The following is a 20,992-nucleotide window of genomic DNA, read 5'->3' as shown; positions in this document are numbered from 1 at the left end:
TTTTTGTGCGCAGTCTCTCTATGCCCGATGCATATAAGCAAACAGTCACATACATGAACAGATACTGCGAGGATAGGCGCCCGGCGCTCACTTGTGCAGCCCGTCCATGTCCTTGGGTGGATTGGTCTCTCACTGACAGCTGCCAGAGCCCGCGCTCTGCCGCTGGGTGTATCAGAGTGACTGGCATTGGAGGCTGGTTTAATAGGGAAAAAAGGCCTGTCAGCATGTCTGGGGCGCGGAGCGTCGGGCCCCTTGCACTGCGGCGAGGGGCGAGCCGGAGTGGCACGAGTGGAGAGGGTGTGCCAGAGACGTACAGTGGCAGTGCCAGGGTGGCACGGGTGATTGGGAAGGGGCGGGGTGCATGCCACAGCAATGTCACTGGCTCGCGCCAGTGCTGTTGTTGCCTCACCTCACTCAGCGCCAGTGATATGAATTACCACCATGGTGGTGCCAGCAATGTGCCACCAGGGAGCTAACATCTCATGTCACAGCAATGCCCGTGGCGCGCCGTGGCATTGCCACCAAGAGTAGTAACATCGGCAGACTGCCGCAGAGCCAGTGGCACGGCAGGGCAGCGCCTGTGGCACATCCCAGCAGTGCCAGCCACTGCAGAACTGGTGGCACGCCTCAGCGGTGCCAGCCGTCCCGCGGCAGAGCCAGTAAAATACCGCACCACGCCACAGTGCCCCCAACCCGGTGTGCCAGCCTGCCATTGTCACAGTGCCAGCAGTCTAACCGGCAGAACCCAAGCCAGGGGGGGGGGGGGGGGTGAAACCCGCACAGTCAGATCCTATCTCACCCCACAAACGTGCCCGTGGGTCTGTAGAGGGGGCAGTGCCAGCCAGACGCCGCTGCAGCAATGCCAGTGACGCAGCGGCACCGTGGCCGCACCCCCACGTGACGGCGCGAGGCTCCCCCTCCAGCCTTCCTCCTCCTGGCCCCCCCATCCGCCGAGCCCGGTGCCCGTCAGTAGAAGGTCCCCGGAGCAGCAGCACCAGCCGGCAGCACCAGCACCCACCGCAGCCATGGGATACGGGGTAAGGGGCGCTCGGCGGCTCTGGAATGGGGCCGACGAGAGGGGGGAAGGAGCTTGTACACGGCAGTGCGTACTTCTGCCAGAACGGGACCATTTTGCCCTCCCTGTATTTTTTTTTTTGTTTGCATCTCAACAATGTATTCGCATTTATTAAGCCTATAAACGTATTCCTCCTCCTGGGCTGACATTCCCGTTGACCAATTACGAATGGTTTCCACTGGATGCGGGTTCGGCATAGTTTTTTTTTTTTTTAAATCATATATTCAACAATTATAAAAATTGCATCATGTTCATTCACGTTGGTGCTGGTAATGTGCCTAACGGCGTCTGTGGGTTGCATTTCCCACTGCCATTTATATGTAGAATTAACCTTGTTCTTGGCCCTGGCTATATAGTCGAATGTCCAGAATATGACGTATCTCCATCCAACAGAAACCATTATAGACTGGTCAACTGGATTTTTTTTTACACCAGGGCTGCTCTTCTTTTCAGATAAAGAAACATTTCTCATGCAGTCCAGTGGTTTCAGACCTTCGCTTGGGAAAAAATATGGCAGCGCGTGCCCCCCTAATGCCCTTCAAGAAATGGGTCTGTCAGCCCCTGCTCGCGGTGGCATCGGGGAGGGACGTTTTCCAGCCCGAGCAATATACAATCGTATGTTTTATTTATGTATGTGTGTGTGGCTTGGAAAGAGGTATTGTTCATAAAACACACTGGGGTTCCCTGGTCCCTTCCAGGGGGTCACCCCCCGAACCCGGGCACAATCTGCGTGTATGCAAATCAGCAGAGGTGTGCCCACCCTAAAGCTACCACACGAATCTCACTTTAATGCCACAATCTACGGGCAGCCTCTCGTTTCAAACGTGGGTTTGTGCTATAAAATGCTTCTTTTAAATGCGTGTTATGTGTCGCTGATGGGGGGGGGGGGGGGGGCGTGCTTCCGGCGTGCGTCACAGCGGGTGCTTTGCCCTATGTTATATTTGTCACGCAATTAAGAACATTTATCATTTCCACGGGCGTTGTAGGCGAGGGGTCCAGTGCACGTGGGTTTTTACACGGTAAGGGAAGGTGGACCCAGCCGGCGCTGTGGTGCGCAGATGCTGCTGGCTGCGCCGGGGTCGGCGCATCCCTGACGGACGGAGGCTCCAGCTTGTCCCCGGGAACACGACGCGCCGCGGTGACCTCTAAAAGAGAGGGACGGGACAGGGGGTGATGATGAGCTGCAGGGGCTGAGGGTGGGGAGGCGGGGCGCGGAGAGGAGGGGAAGGACAGACACTGTGCGACTAAGGGGAGGGAGTGTGTGCATGGAGGAGGGAGAGTACAGACACTGTGCGACTGAGGGGAGGAGTGTGTGCATGGAGGAGGGACAGTACAGACGTTATAAGCCATAGAGGGAGGGGGGGGGCTAGTGTTTGCACGGAGGAGGGCAGCAGACACTGTGGGACTGAGGGGAGGTAGTGTGCATCAAGGAGGAACAATACAGAACCAGTAACCCATGGAGGTGCGAGGGGGTAGTGTGTGCACGGAGGAGGGCAGCAGACACTGTGGGACTGAGGGGAGGGGTCGTGTGCATGGAGAAGAGGGCAGTACAGACACTGTGCAACTGAGGGGAGGGAGTGTGTGCATGGGGGAGGGACAGTACAGACGCTATAACCTATGGAGGGAGGTGGGAGGGTAATGTTTGCACGGAGGAGGGCATCAGACACTGTGGGACTGAGGGGAGGGGCCGTGTGCATGAAGGAGGAAGACTAGAGACACTGCGACTGAGGGGAGGGAGTGTGTATGAAGGAGGGACAGTACAGACGCTGTAACCCATGGGGGGGGGGGGGGGTAGTGTGCGCACGGAGGAGTGCAGTAGACACTGTGTGCCTCTTGAGGAGCCCCCAGGTACATGCAAAGGGGCAGTATAGACACAGTGATCCTGTGGGGAGGGTGTGTATGCTGGGAGAAGGGGCAGTATAGACACAGTGATCCTGTGGGGAGGGTGTGTCTGCCTGAAGAAGGCGGTATAGACACTGTGTGCCTGTGGGGAGGGTGTGTATGCATGAAGGAGAACCAGTATAGACACTGTGATCCTGTGGGGAGGGTGTGTGTGCATGAAGGAGGGGCAGTATTGACACTGTGTGCCTTTGGGGAGGGTGTGTGTGCACGAAGGAGGGGCAGTATAGGATATGTGTGCCTGTAGGGAGGGTGTGTGTGCATGACGGAGGGGCAGTATAGACACTGTGTGCCTGTGGGGAGGGTGTGTGTGCATGAAGGAGGGGCAGTATAGACACTGTGTGCCTGTGGGGAGGGTGTGTGTCCATGGAGGGGCAGTATAGGCACTGTGTGCCTGTGGGGAGGGTGTGTGTCCATGGAGGGGCAGTATAGACACTGTGTGCCTGTGGGGAGAGTGTGTGTGCATGAAGGAGGGGCAGTATAGGATATGTGTGTCTGTGGGGAGGGTGTGTGTGCATGACGGAGGGGCAGTATAGGCACTGTGTGCCTGTGGGGTTCGGGGGAGGGTGTGTGCATGAAGGAGGGGCAGTATAGGCACTGTGTGCCTGTGGGGTTCGGGGGAGGGTGTGTGTGCATGAAGGAGGGGCAGTAAAGACACTGTGTGCCTGTGGGGAGGGTGTGCGTGCATGAAGGAGGGGCAGTATAGGCACTGTGTGCCTGTGGGGTCGGGGGAGGGTGTGTGTGCATGAAGGAGGGGCAGTATAGACACTGTGTGCCTGTGGGGAGGGTGTGTGTGCATGAAGGAGGGGCAGTATAGACACCGTGTGCCTGTGGGGAGGGTGTGTGTGCATGAAGGAGGGGCAGTATAGACACTGTGTGCCTGTGGGGTCGGGGGAGGGTGTGTGTGCATGAAGGAGGGGCAGTATAGACACTGTGTGCCTGTGGGGAGGGTGTGTGTGCATGAAGGAGGGGCAGTATAGACACCGTGTGCCTGTGGGGAGGGTGTGTGTGCATGAAGGAGGGGCAGTATAGACACCGTGTGCCTGTGGGGAGAGTGTGCGTGCATGAAGGAGGGGCAGTATAGGCACTGTGAACCTGTGGGGTCGGGGGAGGGTGTGTGTGCATGAAGGAGGGGCAGTATAGACACTGTGTGCCTGTGGGGAAGGTGTGTGTGCATGAAGGAGGACCAGTATAGACACTGTGATCCTGTGGGGAGGGTGTGTGTGCATGAAGGAGGGGCAGTATAGACACTGTGTGCCTTTGGGGAGGGTGTGTGCGCACGAAGGAGGGGCAGTATAGGATCTATGTGCCTGTGGGGAGGGTGTGTGTGCATGACGGAGGGGCAGTATAGGCACTGTGTGCCTGTGGGGAGGGTGTGTTTCCATGGAGGGGCAGTATAGGCACTGTGTGCCTGTGGGGAGGGTGTGTGTCCATGGAGGGGCAGTATAGACACTGTGTGCCAGTGGGAAGAGTGTGTGTGCATGAAGGAGGGCAGTATAGACACTGTGTGCCTGTGGGGAGGGTGTGTGTGCATGGAGGAGGGGCAGTATAGGCACTGTGTGCCTGTGGGGAGGGTGTGTGTGCATGGAGGAGGGGCAGTATAGACACTGTGTGCCTGTGGGGAGTGTGTGTGTGCATGAAGGAGGGGCAGTATAGACACTGTGTGCCTGTGGGGAGGGTGTGCGTGCATGAAGGAGGGGCAGTATAGGCACTGTGTGCCTGTGGGGTGGGGGGGTGTGCATGAAGGAGGGGCAGTATAGGCACTGTGTGCCTGTGGGGAGGGTGTGGCCGTGCAGACACTGTGCGCAGGTGGATGGCATGCTGTGTGTATGGAGGGAAGTACAGAGCTGAGCGCCTATTGGGAGCAGGCAGGATTGGCTGTATACGAAGGAGAAAGAGCACTCTGCGCCTATTTGGAGTGACTCTGTGCTCGGAGGAGGAGCCATGACCGTGTGTGCCTATGAGGAGAGACGCTGTGCATGGAGGAGGAGCCAATACCGTGTGCTCCTCTGGGGAGGGACTCTGCGCACGGAGGAGGAACCAAGACCGGGTGCGCCTATGGGAAGGGACTCTGCGCACGGAGGAGGAGCCAAGACCGGGTGCGCCTATGGGGAGGGGGAGCCAAGCCAAGACCTTGGGCGCCTACGGAGATGGGACTGAGTGCATGAAGAAATGGCAATATAGTCGAACCTGAATGTCTATAGTGGATGCACCATGTACGTGATCGAGGAGCAGTATAGGCACTGAAACCGTGGGGAGGGACAATGTGCTCAAAAGAGTGGACAGGTGGTGGTTTTGTTTTTAGGACGGTGCAGTCTCTGCTCTGTCTCTAGGGATGCCTCAATGAAGGGTAGATAATGTTTTTGCCCTATGACAGGTTGTCTTCAGAAGGTGCAGTCTCTACTCTGTCTATAGGGCTGTCTCATGGCAGGGTAGAGGGTGGTGCTGCCCAGGACAGGTTCTCTTCAGAAGGTGCAGTCTCTTCTCTGGCTCCAGGGCTGTCGCGTGGCAGGACAGAGGGTGCTGCTGCCCCAGGACAGGTTGTCTTTGAGGTGGGGCAGTATTTGCTCTGTCTCGTGACGTATCTTACCGTGCGACAGAGGATGCTGCTGCCCCTTGGACAGGTTGTCTTTGACGTAGTGCAGTCTCTGTACTGTCTCGAGGGCTGTCTCTTGGCGGGGCAGAGGATGCTGCTGCCCTAGAACAGGTTGTTCTCAGAAGGTGAACTATCTGCTCTGTCTCAAGGGTTGTCTCATGAGGATGCAGCTGCCCCTAGGAAAGGTGGTCTTCGGAAGGTGCAGTCTCTGCTCTGTTTCTAGAGCTCTCTCATTGCGAGACAGAGGATGCTGTGCCTCTAGGACAGGTTGTCTTCGGAGGTGCAGTCTCTGCTCTGTCTCTAGGGCTGTCTCATGGCAGGGCAGAGGGTGGTACTGCCCCTCGGACAGGCTGTCTTTGAGGTAGTGCAGTATCTGCTCTGTCTCGAAGGCTGTCTCACTGTGGGGCAGAGGATGCTGCTGCCTCTAGGACACGTTGTGTCCGGAAGGTGCAGTCTCTGCGGCTGTCTCGCCGTGGTGCAGAGGATGTTACTGCCCCTCGGACAGGTCGTCTCCGGAAGGTGCGGTCTGTGCTATGTCTCGAGGGCTGTCTCTCACTGTGGGGCAGAGGATGCTGCTGCCCCTAGGACAGGTTGTCCCCGGAAGGTGCAGTATCTGCTCTGTCTCTAGGGTTTTCTCGCCGTGGTGCAGAAGGTGTTACTGCCCCTCGAACAGGTTGTCTTCGTACCGTGCAGTCTCTGCTCTGTCTCGAGGTCTGTCTCACTGTGGGGCAGAGGGTGCTGCTGCCCCTAGGACAGGTTGTCCCCGGAAGGTGCAGTCTTTGCTCTGTCTCTAGGGCTGTCTCATGGCGGGACAGTGAATGCTGCTGCCCCTCGGACAGGCGGTCTCTGCTCTGTCTCTAGGGCTGTCTCGCCATTGTGCAGAGGATGTTACTGCCCTCCGGAGAGGTCGTCTTCGGAAGGTGCGGTCTCTGTTCTTTCTCTAGGGCTGTCTCGCCGTGGTGCAGAAGATGTTGCTGTCCCTCGGACAGGCTGTATTCGTAAGGTGCAGTCTCTGCTCTGTCTCGAGGGCTCTCCCCCTGCTGGGGAGAAGAGGATGCTGCTGCTTGTAGAGCAGGCTCTCTGTGACCTTGTCTCAGAAGGTCACCCGGCGCTCAGGTGCTGGCGGGGGCTACTCTCAGGGAAGAGGGTTCGGACAGTGGCATGCGATGCATTGATGCTTTGTGCTACATGCATGTGCAGTGACGTGATGAATGGATGCTGTGATGCAGAGTGTTATATGAAGGATGCAAAATATTGGTACAGTGCTGGACGTGATTCATGCAGGGTATAATAACGAGACAAATGGATGCTGTGATGCAGTGTGGGACATATGCAGGGTGCAGTGAGATGCAATGCATGTGTGCTGTGATGCAGTGTCTTACATGCAGGGCGCAGTGAGATGCAATGCACAGGTGCTGTGAGGTAGGATGTTACATGCAGGGCGCAGGTTGATGCAGTGAATGGGTGCTATGATGCAGTGTGTTACATGCAGCGTGCAGTGAGAGACAATAATGGGTGCTATGATGCAGTGTGGCACATGCAGGGTGCAGTGAGGAGCAATGAATGGGTGCTGTGATGCAGCGTGTTACATGTAGGAGCAGTGAGATACAATGCACGGGTGCTGCTATGCAGGGTGTTACATGCAGGGGACAGGAGAGACAATGAATGGGTGCTGTGATGCAGCGTGTTACATGTAGGAGCAGTGAGATACAATGCATGTGTGATGCTATGCAGGGTGTTACATGCAGGGGACAGGAGAGACAATGAATGGGTGCTGTGATGCAGGGTGTTACATACAGGGAGCAGTGAGAGACAATAAATGGGTGCTGTGATGCAGCGTGTTACATGTAGGAGCAGTGAGATACAATGCACGGGTGCTGCTATGCAGGGTGTTACATGCAGGGGACAGGAGAGACAATGAATGGGTGCTGTGATGCAGCGTGTTACATGTAGGAGCAGTGAGATACAATGCATGTGTGATGCTATGCAGGGTGTTACATGCAGGGGACAGGAGAGACAATGAATGGGTGCTGTGATGCAGCATGCTACATGTAGGAGCAGTGAGATACAATGCACGGGTGCTGCTGTGCAGGGTGTTACATGCAGGGGACAGAAGAGACAATGAATGGGTGCTGTGATGCAGCGTGTTACATGTAGGAGCAGTGAGATACAATGCATGTGTGATGCTATGCAGTGTGTTACATGCAGCGTGCAGTGAGAGACAATAATGGGTGCTATGATGCAGCGTGTTACATGTAGGAGCAGTGAGATACAATGCACGGGTGCTGCTATGCAGGGTGTTACATGCAGGGGACAGGAGAGACAATGAATGGGTGCTGTGATGCAGCGTGTTACATGTAGGAGCAGTGAGATACAATGCATGTGTGATGCTATGCAGGGTGTTACATGCAGGGGACAGGAGAGACAATGAATGGGTGCTGTGATGCAGCATGTTACATGTAGGAGCAGTGAGATACAATGCACGGGTGCTGCTGTGCAGGGTGTTACATGCAGGGGACAGAAGAGACAATGAATGGGTGCTGTGATGCAGCGTGTTACATGTAGGAGCAGTGAGATACAATGCATGTGTGATGCTATGCAGGGTGTTACATGCAGGGGACAGGAGAGACAATGAATGGGTGCTGTGATGCAGGGTGTTACATACAGGGAGCAGTGAGAGACAATAAATGGGTGCTGTGATGCAGGGTGTTACATACAGGGTGCAGGTCGATTCAGTGAATGGGTGCTGTGATGTAGGGTGTAGTGTGATGCAATCCATGTGTTCTGTGATGCAGGGTGTTACACACAGCGCACAGTGAGAAGCAATGAGTTGGTGCTGTGATGCAGGGTGTTACATGCAGGGTGCAGTGAGAAGCAATGAATGGGTGCCTCTGATGCAGGGTGTTTCACGCAGGGTGCAGTGAGAGGCAATTAATTGGTGCTGTGATGTAGGGTGTTACATTCAGGGTGCAGTGAGATACAACGGATGGGTACTGTGTAACCCAGGTATGTACATACAGGGTGCATGTAGATGCAGTGAATGGGTGCTGTGATGCAGGGTGTTACATGTAGGGTGCTGTGAGGTCCAATGAATGGCTGCTGTGATATAGGGTGTTACATGCAGTGCGAAGTGAGAGCCAATGAATGGGTGCTGTGATGCTGGGTATTACACGCAAGGGAATGTATGACGTTACAACACATACATTTACAAAGCATGCCTTTACAACGCAGTTTTTACATCGTAACATCCTTTACAACGCATTCTTTTACAATGCATTCCATTACTTCGCATTATGCCTTTACAACGCATACCATTACAATACATACCATTACATCGCATTTAAGATAAGTGTTGGATAGTATAGGGGTAATAATTACTATTCTAACTCCAGTGAGTGCAACAGTAGGGTAAGTGTTGGATAGTGTAGGGGTAAAAATGACTATTCTAACTCCAGTGAGTGCAATAGTAGGGTAAGTGTTGGATAGTGTAGGGGTAAAAATGACTATTCTAACTCCAGTGAGTGCAATAGTAGGGTAAGTGTTGGATAGTGTAGGGGTAAAAATGACTATTCTAACTCCAGTGAGTGCAAAAGTAGGGTAAGTGTTGGATAGTTTAAGGGTACTATGCATTGTAATGGTATGCATTGTAATGACTTGCGATGTAATGCCTGCGTTGTAGTGACATGCGTTGTAATGACATGCGATGTAATGGATGTTGCGATGTAATGACTGCTATGTAAAGGTAGTGCAATGTAGTGACTGTGTTGTAAAGGTTGTTTCCCCACGCAGGGTGTAGTGAGATACAATGAATGGGTGCTGTTAGGCAGGATGTTACATGCAGGGCGCAGTGAGATGCAATCAGTGGATGCTGTGATGCAGGGTGTTACATGCAGGGTGCAGTGTGAGACAATGAATGGGTGCTGTGATGCAGGGTTTTACATGCAGGGTGCAGTGAGATGCAATGAATGGTTGCTGTAATGCAGGGTGTTACATGCACGGTGCAGTGAGAGGCAATGCATGGGTGCTGTGATGCAGAGTTTTACATGCAGGCTGCAGGGAGATTCAATGAATGGGTGCTGTGATGCAGGGTGTTACAAGCATGGTGCAGTGGGAGGCAATGCATGAGTGCTATGATGCAGGGTGTTACATGCAGGGCGTAGTGAGATGCAATCAGTGGATGCTGTGATGCAGTGTGTTACATGAAAAGTGCAGTGTGAGACAATGAATGGGTGCTGTGATGCAGGGTGTTACATGCAGGGTGCAGTGAGATGCAATGAATGGGTGCTGTGATGCAGGGTGTTACACGCATGGTGCAGTGAGAGGCAAGGCATGGGTGCTGTGATGCAGGATTTTACATGCAGGCTGCAGTGAGATGCAATGAATGGGTGCTGTGATGCAGGGTGTTACACATACGGTGCAGTGGGAGGCAATGCATGGGTGCTTTGATGCAGGGTGTTACACGCAGGGTGAAGTGAGATACAATGAATGGGTGCTGTTAGGCAGGGTGTTAAATGCAGGGCGTAGTGTGATGCAATCAGTGGATGCTGTGATGAATGGAGGGCACAGTGAGAGACTGGGGTGAGGGTGATGAATGGAGGGTGCAGTGCAAGGTCGTGAATGGAGGCTTCAGTGTACAGTGGAGAATGGAGGCTGCAGTGAGAATGATGAACGGAGGGTGTAGCGAAGAGTCGTGAGCTGAGGCTCCAGTGTACGATGGCGAATGGAGGCGGCAGTACAGTCATGAGTGGAGGCTCTAGTGTACAGTGGTGAGTGAAGGCTACGGAGAAGGTGATAAAAGGAGAGTGCAGAGTCATCAGTGGAGGCTCCAGTGTGCTGTGGTGAACAGAGGCTGGAGTGAGGGTGATGAACGGAGGGTGCAGTACATAGTCAGGCAGCAAATGGATGCTGAGGTGAGGGGATGAACTTAGGGTGCAGTGTAGAGCTTAAGAGCGGAGGCTCCAGTGTGTAGTGGTAAACGGAGGCTGTTGTGAGGGTCATGAACCGAGGGTGCAGTGCAGTGTCGTTAGTGGAGGCTTTAGTGTACGGTGGCGAATGGAGGCTGTGTTGAGGGTGATGAATGGAGGGTGCAGTGCAGAGTGGTGAGTGGAGACTCCAGTGTATGGTGGAGAATGGAGGCTGTGTTGAGGGTGTTGAACAGAGGGTGCAGCGCAGACTCTGGAGTGGAGGCTCTAGTGTACAGTGGCGAATGGAAGCTGGAGTGAGGGTGATGAACGGAGGGTGCAGTGGAGGGTTGTGAGTGGAGGCTTTAGTGTACGGTGGTGAATAGAGGCTGTGGTGAGGGTGATATACAGAGGGTTCAGTGCAGAGTGGTGAGTGGAGACTCCAGTGCACGGTGGCAAACGGAGGCTGGAGTGAAGGTGATGAACAGAGGGTGCAACGCAGAGACGTGAGTGGAGGCTCTAGTGTATGGTGGTAAATGGAGGCTTCAATGAGGGTGATCAACGGAGGGTGTAGTGCTGAGTTTTTGGAGGTTGAGGTGAGGGTGATGAACTTAGGGTGCAGTGTAGAGTCAAAAGCAGAGGCTCCTGTGTACAGTGGCAAACAGAAGGTGGGATGAGGGTGATGAACGAAGGGTGCAGTGCAGAGTGGTGAGTGGAGAATGCAGTGTACGGTGCCGAATGGAGGCTGGAGTGAGGGTGATGAACAGAGGGTGCAGCGCAGACTTTGGAGCAGAGGCTCAAGTGTAAGGTGGTGAATGGAGGCTGTGGTGAGAGTGATGAGCAAAGAGTGCAGTGAAGAGTCCTGAGTAGAGGCTCCAGTCTACAGTGGCAAATGAAGGCTGTGGTGAGGGTGATGAACAAAGGGTGCAGTGAAGAGTTGTGAGCACAGGGTCCAGTGTACGGTGGCAAATGGAGGCTGGGGTGAGGGCGTTGAATGGAGATTGCAGTTCAGAGACGTGATCAGAGGCTCCAGTCGACAGTGGCGAATGGAGGCTGCGGTGAAGATGATGAACAAGGTTGCAGTGCAGAGTCGTGAGCGGAGGCTCCAGTCTACAGTGGCGAATGACGGCTGCGGTGAAGATGATGAACGAGGTTGCAGTGCAGAGTCGTGAGCGGATGCTCCAGTATAAGGTGGTGAATGGAGGCTGTGGTGAGGGTGATAAACACCGGGCACAGCACAGAGTCGTGAGCGGAGAATCCAGTGTAGTGTGGTGAATGGAGGCTGTGGTGAGGGTGTTAAACAAAGGGTGCATCTCAGAGTGGTAAGCGGAGGCTCCAGTGTAAGGTAGTGAATGGAGGCTGAGGTGAAGGTGATGAACGGAAGGTTCAGTGCAGAGTCAGGATCGGAGGCTCCAGTGTAAGGTGGTGAATGGAGGCTGTGGTAATGGTGATAAACAGAGTGCACAGAGTCATGATGAAAGGCTCCATTGTAAGGTGGTGAGTGGAGGCTGTGGTGAGGGTGTTCAACAAAGGGTGCATCTCAGAGTGGTAAGCAGAGGCTCCAGTGTAAGGTAGTGAATGGAGGCTGAGGTGAAGGTGATGAACGGAAGGTTCAGTGCAGAGTCAGGATCGGAGGCTCCAGTGTAAGGTGGTGAATGGAGGCTGTGGTAATGGTGATAAACAGAGTGCAGTCATGATCAAAGGCTCCATTGTAAGGTGGTGAATGGCGGCTGCTGTGAGGGTGTTGAACAGGGGGTGCAGCTCAGTGTCGTGAGCGAAGACTCCAGTGTAAGGTGGTGAATGGAAGCTTGTAGGAGGCTGGCTTTGTATATGGTGCACACTTATTCAAGTGAAGCACCTTGCACTAATGCAGACAACTCTAATGGTGATTTTAGTGGTCTTAGACAATCTTACAAAGCTCTCTAAGTGGTAGCTGTGGAGTGCAGCCTTCAGGCTTAGTCCAGAAGGAGTGTTAAGCAGCTTGTTTTACGCGAACTAGTCATATAGTGTAGGTTAAACGAAAAACAACCACATAGTGTAGTTATAAAAATAGTTATATTTAATTGTACACACTTACTAACACATTGGTATATCTCTTACCCCGAGATATCAACACAATACACACAATTTTTCAAAGGTAGATAGGTAAGTTAGCACAAATACACAGTGGTCTCCAGGAGGAGACCAAACCATATACTAAGGAAGTGGAATGCGAACTGCGACCGAAGTCGGGACTTAGATCAGAAGACTTAGAGAGCTGGGGACACAAGGAACAATCCAAGATAAGTACTCAGGAACTCCACGGGGGCTGTATGCAAAGTAAAACCACAGTCACGTACTCAATGCAAGTCAATGAGATACATGGATCAGCCCTGGACTGAATCCGATCATTCCTCACTGGAAGAAGCCAAAGGATCAGACTCCCACCCATCCTCTCCGACCCCAGAAAAATCACCTGCGGAGTCCCACAGGGTTCATCCCTGAACCCCACCCTCTTCAACATCTACATGGCCCCCTCGCAGCCATCGTCCAACAACATGGCCTCAACATTGTATCCTACGCCGACGACACCCAGCTCATCCTCCCCCTCACCAAAGATCCCACCACTGCCAAACTCAACTTCCAGAAAGGAATGCAAGACGTCGCAGTCTGTATGACCAACAGCTGTCTGAAGCTCAACGCCGAGAAGACAGAAGTCCTTGTCCTTGGCACCACCCCTTCTGCGTGGGATAGCAAATGGTGGCCAACCGCCCTCGGAAGCCCACCTACCCCCTCAGACCACGCCAAGAACCTCGACATCGTACTCGACTCATCACTCACCATGAACTGACAGGTCAACGCCATCACTTCCAGCTGCTTCAACACACTCCACATCCTCCTCAAGACCTTCAAGTGGATCCCCCCTGAGTCAAGGAAGACAGTCACCCACGCACTCATCACCAGCAGACTGGACTATGGAAACGCACTTTACGCCGGCATCTACAAGTCCCTGCTCCGCAAAGTCCAGACAATACAGAACACCGCTGCCAGACCTGTCCTCAGCATCCCCTGACAGGAACACATCAGCCAACACCTACGAAGTCTCCACTGACTTCCCGTGGAGAAAAGAGTAACTTTCAAAATCCCCACTCATGCCTACAAATGCCTACACAACAATGGACCCAAATACCTCAACAACAGAATCAACTTCTACGTACCCAAAAGAAACCTCCGATCTTTCAACCTCGCACTGGCCGAAACCCCACGCATCCACAGAGCCAGAGCAGACGGAAGATCCTTCTCTCACATTACTGCCAAGACCTGGAACAAGCTACCAGCAGACATCAGACGCGCCCCCTCTCTGAACAACTTCAGGAAGACCCTCAAGACCTGGCTCTTCGGCTAAACAGATCTGCGGACCCCCCCCCCAGCGCCTTGAGACCCTCACGGGTGAGTACGCACTTACAATTCCCTGACTGATTGATTGATTGAATGAGAAAGTTGCGGTTGCAGTTTTTAAGACAGACCCTATCCAGTGGACCCTGAAGAAACCCCATAAAAGACAGAAGGTTGGAGAGTCACCCCACCCATGGATACCCCAGGAACCAGGATAGCTACACCAGGGAAGCCAGGTGCCTAGGTGCGAAGTGACGTCAGAAACCACCGTAGACCACAATGGAGGACTTCAGAAAGATGCCGCTGACGAAGAAGGTGAAAGAGTCTGGTGGAGTTCAAGGATGGATTCTTTAAGAGAAGTACCTGCAACCAGAGGAGACAGAGTCTACGCCACTCAGGAGTGACCAGGAGGCACGGAAGACCAATGACCACGGATGACGGCGGATGCAGGAGAGTTGATGATGACTATGTTGCTGCAGTTGTGGGACCAGGGGATGCTGTGGAAGATGTTCACAAGCTGTCCCACGTCAGAAAACGAGAACCAGGGGGTCGGTGTCTGGTGAGAGCACCAACAAGCCTTGGCAGCAACAACAGACGTGGTAAACGAAAAATGCGTAATGTTGGGACCAGCAAGGTCCAAGGGACTCACCAAGTGCAGGAGAGTCAGAGCAGGCCCCGAGCAAGCAGGGGAGCCCACTGAAGCCAAAGAAGACCCTCAAGAGGACCCACAAACTGAAGGCACACAAGTTGCAAGAGGATCTTGTGCAGCTCACCATAGATGCAGGCACATGGTACAAGGGATGTGGTGAGGATGAAGACCTTGGTAGTAAGAGATGCTGGAGGCTGAAGCTCCTTGTAGCCCAGGGATCTCTGGCGGACAGAGTAAACAAGCCTTGGCAATGGCAAGTCAATGCGATGCACAGGGGTTCTGTTATAGTGGTTCTGGTGAGGAAAACTGGCCTCAAACTTGCTGAGAAGAAAGTACAGTCCTCAAGGGTCATGCAGAACCACCACCTGTGTTTCTGAGCCTTTTGAAATCCGTGGGATGTCAGGAGCAGCAGACTGGTCAGCTTAGTGGTGGTGCCTGCAGATGCAGGGGAGTGATTACTTCACTCCTAGGGAGACTCATTTGGGTGTCTTTGATGCCCACAGGCCAGAGAAGAACCTGGATGAAGCACAGGCACAGACGACGCAGAAGACTGGAAGAACAACGAGACCAGAAGCAGTAGGAGTTTTCCTTGGTGCAGTTTTGGTTCCTAGGCAAAGTCCAACTAAGTCCTTTGTCCAGTTTTGTGCCAGAGCCGGAGCCAAGGGATCCTTGAACTGTTTCCAACTGGAGTATGCAAGGAGGGCACCAAATGTGCCCCACAAAGCAGTCTGGTGGCAATGGCAAGTACCCCCACCCCAGCCCAATACACTCAGTCCTGTCTGAGAGGTGGTCACACCTCCCTGTGATAGGAAACCTATTGTCCTACTTTCCCCATCTCAAGCTCAGCTCAGCAGCTGAAGGGCAGCATTGTGTCTGTGGTTGGCAACAGCACTAGCTTGCTGTTAGATCCTGAAAGACTGATACCGCGAATACAGGGGAGCTACCCAATACATGAGATCCTACATCCAACACTGGAATCTGTTTTGAGATAGGATTCCAATATGTTTGATCCCAAACATGACCGTGTTGGTGCAGCCAATATAAAGTTAGACATCTCGTAATTGGCTTGATGTCCACTATATGTATTAAATGGCTGACTGCATTTATAAAGTCTGGAGAATCGACTCCGGGGTTTGTAGGGGGTGTCCTGTGCATGCAGGGCGCCCTCACACTTATAACCGAGCACCCTGCCTTCATGATTGAAAGATCTACCATAGGGGTGACACATAGGGTTTAAGTGCAGGGACCTCAGATATAAGGAAACTTACATCTGTTGTAAGTAATGCTAGCCCAAGCTTACACAGGCTGCAATGGCAGGCCTGTAGTCACAATTTGAGTGGTCTCCCATGGGTGGCATAATACATGCTTCAGCCGATGGGGGACCCCTGGTGTATCTATGCCCTGGGTACCTTAGTACCATATACCAGGGACTTACAAGGATACATCAGTAGCCAATCTGGATTGTACCTAATTACTCATCAATTCAGGGGAGAAGCACAGAGACGGGGATCCTGATTAGCAGGATCCCAGTCAGGCTAGTCAGAAAAACATCATGACACCAGCAAGTTAGTAGCTGCATTGTTACTATCATTGGCAGCATGGCCGGAACAATGTGTGCCGCAGGAGCCCTGGCAGTTATTTTTTAACAAATTAAGCATTGTGACAAACGGAGCTTGAAGTCAGGGTGATGAACAGGAGATGCAGTGTAGAGAAGTGAGTAGAGACTTGAGTGCTGGGTGGTGAATGAAGGGTGCTGCACACAGTGGTGTGTGTTGTAGTGTAGAGTAGTGAGTGAGGGAGTGACGCTGGAGTGCAGAGGAAAAAATGCAGATCTGGGCATGTGGTGAGAGCTCAAATAAAACATTGCTTGCGCTGTTAGATTGCTGACTCTAAACACTGAAATAGTAGCTGCTGTCAATACCCAATTGAAATACCTCGGAAGGATCATAGCGGGGTTGACTATTCCAAATTCGTGTCATGGAAGTCAGGCTCGGACAACAGCAACACGTGCTTAACTCACTGAGCCATCATGGACATAAAAGTTAATGGTGCAGGCGGCTATCATCAACTACCAGAGCTGCCCCTTGCACCATTCTTCAAAGGAGGGGCAGGGGTTCTGAAACTGTGCTGGGTGCCCCACTCCCTCCATCCCAATACGTCGGCAGCTTGACACAAATAACTCAACACCAGCCACAAACCAAGATGTAATCCTGCGGTGGAGACATCTTTATCCGAAGCCTCTTCCTCAGGCAGGTAGGAGTCAGGTGGACAGGCGCTAACAGGCGGCCTGTGTGTGCGCCTATGCCATGTCCTGATGTGGATGACGATGAAGACGATAATAATAATAGTCATCAGAAGAAGAGGAAGAAGAAATATCCTAATAATAAATGCCATAATAACAATAATAACTAATAGTAACAATGTCCTAGTAGTACCAATAATAATAATGATAATAAATGTCATAGTAGTAGCAATGATAATAATATTAAATGCCCTAGTAGGAGCAATAATAATAATAATAATAATAATAATAAATGTCCTAGTAGGAGCAATAATAATAATAATAATAATAATATTAACCCCTTCGCCGCGGCAGGAATTCCGCTGCGGCGCTGGGGGGGGGTTTGGGGGCAGCGCGGTGGCGCTGTGCTCGTGACGGAACCGCTCCATCACGAGCCACGGTTGAGCTGTGCTCATGACGGAGTGGTTCCGTCACGTCTCCGCCCACTGCGCTAATCGCCCGCACAGGCGGGGAATTAGCGCCGCGTGGGCGGAGCAGCGGCCAACGGCCGCAGCATGACGGAACCACTCCGTCATGAGCACAGCACAACCGTGGCTCATGACGGAGTGGTTCCGTCATGAGCAGGGAAGGGGTTAAATGTCCTAGTAGGAGCAATAATAATAATAATATTAAATGTCCTAGTAGTAGTAGCAAGAATAATAATAATAATAATACTATCTAATGTCCTAGTAGTAGTAGCAATAATAATAATATTAAATGCCCTAGTAGGAGCAATAATAATATTAAATAATAAATGCCCTAGTAGGAGCAATATTAATAATATTAAATGCCCTAGCAGGAGCAATAATAATAATAATAATAATAATAATAAATGTCCTAGTAGGACCAATAATAATAATATTAAATGCCCTAGTAGGAGCAATAACAATAATAATAATAATAATAATAATAATAATAATAATAATAATAAATGCCCTAGTAGGAGCAATAATAATAATAATAATAATAATAATAATAAATGTCCAAGTAGGAGCAATAATAATAATATTAAATGCCCTACTAGGAGCAATAATAATAATAATAATAATAATACATGTCCTATTAGTAGTAGCAATAATAATAATAATAAATGTCCTATTAGGAGCAATAATAATAATAATAATAATAAATGTCCTAGTAGGAGCAATAATAATAATATTAAATGCCCTAGTAGGAGCAATAATAATAATAATAATAATAATAATAATAATAATAAATGCCCTAGTAGGAGCAATAATAATAATAATAATAATAATAATAATAAATGTCCTATTAGGAGCAATAATAATAATAATAATAATAATAAATGTCCTAGTAGGAGCAATAATAATAATATTAAATGCCCTAGTAGGAGCAATAATAATAATAATAATAATAATAATAAATGCCCTAGTAGGAGCAATAATAATAATAATAATAATAATAAATGTCCTAGTAGGAGCAATAATAATAATATTAAATGCCCTAGTAGTAGCAATAATAATAATAATAAATGTCCTATTAGGAGCAATAATAATCATAAACATCAGAAACGAGGACCATGCTGATAACACTAACACTGCTGCTAATAATGATCATTTGCAGCATTTGCATCCTTAGCTGTCACGCGCTCTCCCGTTACATTGGAGAGCGCTTTGATTGCATCTTAGAGGGCGCGAAGAGTAAACACAATCTGATTGTGGCCCAGGAGGTGTGAAAAATAGCTGCCACAGTGGCAGAAAGTGGGCACATTCACGCCAACTCGCTGACAATGTTTTCCAGACATTTTCACACAGATCCTTCTGTCATGAAAAGGAAAGAAGGACTACGTCAGAAGCTTGGAAGGGAAGGTGCACTGAGTGTGTGATGGTACGTGTGAGTGTATGATAGCACATGCAAGTGTGTGATGGCTTGTGTGAGTGTAAGATGGTATGATGGCACGTGTGAGTGTATGATAAAACATGCGAGCGTGTGATGGCACGTGGGAGTGTATGATAGCACAGGCGAGTGTAAGGTGGTATTTGTGAGTGTAAGATGGCAAATGGGAGTGTAAGATGGTATGATGGCACGTGTGAGTGTATGATAGCACAAGCAAGTGTGTGATGGCATGTTTGAGTGTAAGATGGCAAGTGTGAGTTTAGGATGGTATGATGGCACGTGTGAGTTTTCGAGACAACGTGTATTTGTCTTCTGTCACTTCTGAATGGTCTTGAGAAAGCTGTGGGACAATCCTTCAGTTTCTTTTCATCAATGGACTTTTATTGTGGCCTAAAAGGAAAAGGGGTTACTGGCAATTTTAAATCTCAGAAACAGTGTGAGCAATCTGACCACACATTGAAAGTCGGAATCTGTATATTGAAGTTGAAAAAAAGGATTTATTACAAACTCAAAGCTAGAGAAATGTAAATCAATTAGAGAAACATGTTGTGCAAGATTATTAAGGGAAGACCAAATCAACGTACAATATTGGTTCCTAGCAACAAAGAACAAATCGAAATCTCTGTGATCGCAATACAAAAGATTAAGAATAACATCTGATGGGTGGACGAGTGGTTATGATCCTGCTCCCCATACATGGAAACGATTTGCAACACCTATCTATCTCTACACCAAACTTAGAATAAGGGAAACCCTACTGATGCAAAGCAAGAAAAGGTGCCAGCATCAGAACCTCAGTAGAAGTCCCACAACCAAAAGACCATGTATATCATAAAGCCACACAATCAGAAGTCAGGAGAGATCTGCACCTCTCAAAGTCTAAAGGCACCTGTCTAACTTCGAAGTAAGTTCACTAATAAGAAACACACAGGAAGTTCGGGACAGAGGACCTCACATCATTCAACCTTGTTATTTCCATTTCCCAGGAAGTCTCAGTGCCTGGTACAATATTCCCATGTCCAGTATCCGCTTCTAAGGCGTCCTTGAATTCCTCCCTTTGACAGATAGTACCAACTGGTAGCACTCCCTTGTTCTCTCATTAAATGTAATTGATCGTGCCAGTTCTTCCTTGCCTCACTATCTGTAAAATACAATGTTCCTTCACTAGCTAAGCATGCTTTGGTCTGCACCTGCAGAAGAAAAGAAACAACAACTGACCACGCTCAAGGCACAACACCCACACACACATAATTGATTATTTCTAACCCTAGGCAAATGCACTGCATCAAAATGCATTTGAGTGCTCCCCAGTGCACTCGTAGCCTATAGATGAGTATTGTCGACAGTCCAGTTGTCCCTAAATGGAAAAAGGTTAATGCACACACTCCCATTTTAGAACACACCATTACTGCACTTTCTATACCAGAGTACCATGTACATCGATTATGATTGTATCTAACAAATACATGAGGCCAAAGGTACCCCCGCATATATGTGGCCATATCAATATAAAAGGGTGGAGCAAAATGATGCGACTCCAATCTCCAGGTAGAACCAAGGATGAGGACGTCATTCTCAGAGCCACGGAGATGAGGTGCCACTGTTGGGTCCCAAAACTTGTACAAAAAGAGGGCCCGATTCACAGAACTAACTTAAGACAAAATCCTAAACTTACTACCATTTTGGTATTCACAGAAGGCACTTACTCATTTCGGTATTCACAGAAGTTAGGAGTCCTAACTTTACTCCTCCTAAACTGAGAAAAATCCTAACTTTAAGACTTTCGTATTCACAGAAGGCATTTAGGAGTCCTAAAGTTAGGAGTCCTAACTTTACTACTCCTAAACTGAGGAAAATCCTAACTTTAAGACTTTCGTATTCACAGAAGGCATTTAGGAGTCCTAAAGTTAGGACTCCTAACTTCTGTGAATACCGAAATGAGTAAGTGCCTTCTGTGAATACCAAAATGAGTAAGTGCCTTCTGTGAATACCAAAATGGCAGTAAGTTTAGGATTTTGTCTTAAGTTAGTTCTGTGAATCGGGCCCAGAGACATCTTCAAGCTGTCTCATAGCGACAAGCCAGTGGCTGTAGGGCACTAGGACTGAGCAGAGAGGGCCACAACGTGATGAATGAATACCTTAATGAATCTCAGCCACTGGTTATTACTGCCGCCTGCATTGCAGTCATTTTGTGCTCAGTGCCTCTACAGACCGGGAACAGTCTCGGGGCTGTCCACGCTGTCAGGCCATGTCTCTGGTGAAAGGATCTCTGGGGGCCAGAGAGATATGTATTGGCTCTGTTGTGCTTCCTTGGAGGGGGGGGGGAACGGGGGCAGCTCCAGTGGCGTAAGCAAAATGA

The 20,992-nt window shown here is 50.4% G+C and overlaps 1 protein-coding gene across 1 annotated transcript in view; it reads left to right on the top strand.

The window, feature by feature from the left end:
- Positions 1-253: 253 nt before the first annotated feature.
- The window catches only part of LOC146801339 (sodium/potassium-transporting ATPase subunit alpha-1-like), a 312,352-nt gene continuing 291,613 nt past the window's right edge, over positions 254-20,992 (top strand). Inside the window, exon 1 of the mRNA XM_085620987.1 lies at positions 254-1,037. Within this exon, the coding sequence (XP_085477113.1) occupies positions 1,026-1,037 (12 nt within the window). The 5' untranslated portion in view covers positions 254-1,025. The remainder of the gene's footprint in view (positions 1,038-20,992) is intronic.

The sequence above is a fragment of the Triturus cristatus genome, chromosome 8 (genome assembly GCF_964204655.1).
Source record: "Triturus cristatus chromosome 8, aTriCri1.1, whole genome shotgun sequence".
In the NCBI taxonomy this organism is placed as follows: Eukaryota; Metazoa; Chordata; class Amphibia; order Caudata; family Salamandridae; genus Triturus; species Triturus cristatus.
The sequence above is the reverse complement of the archived record's forward strand: the minus strand, read 5'-3'. Positions and strand labels throughout refer to the sequence as shown.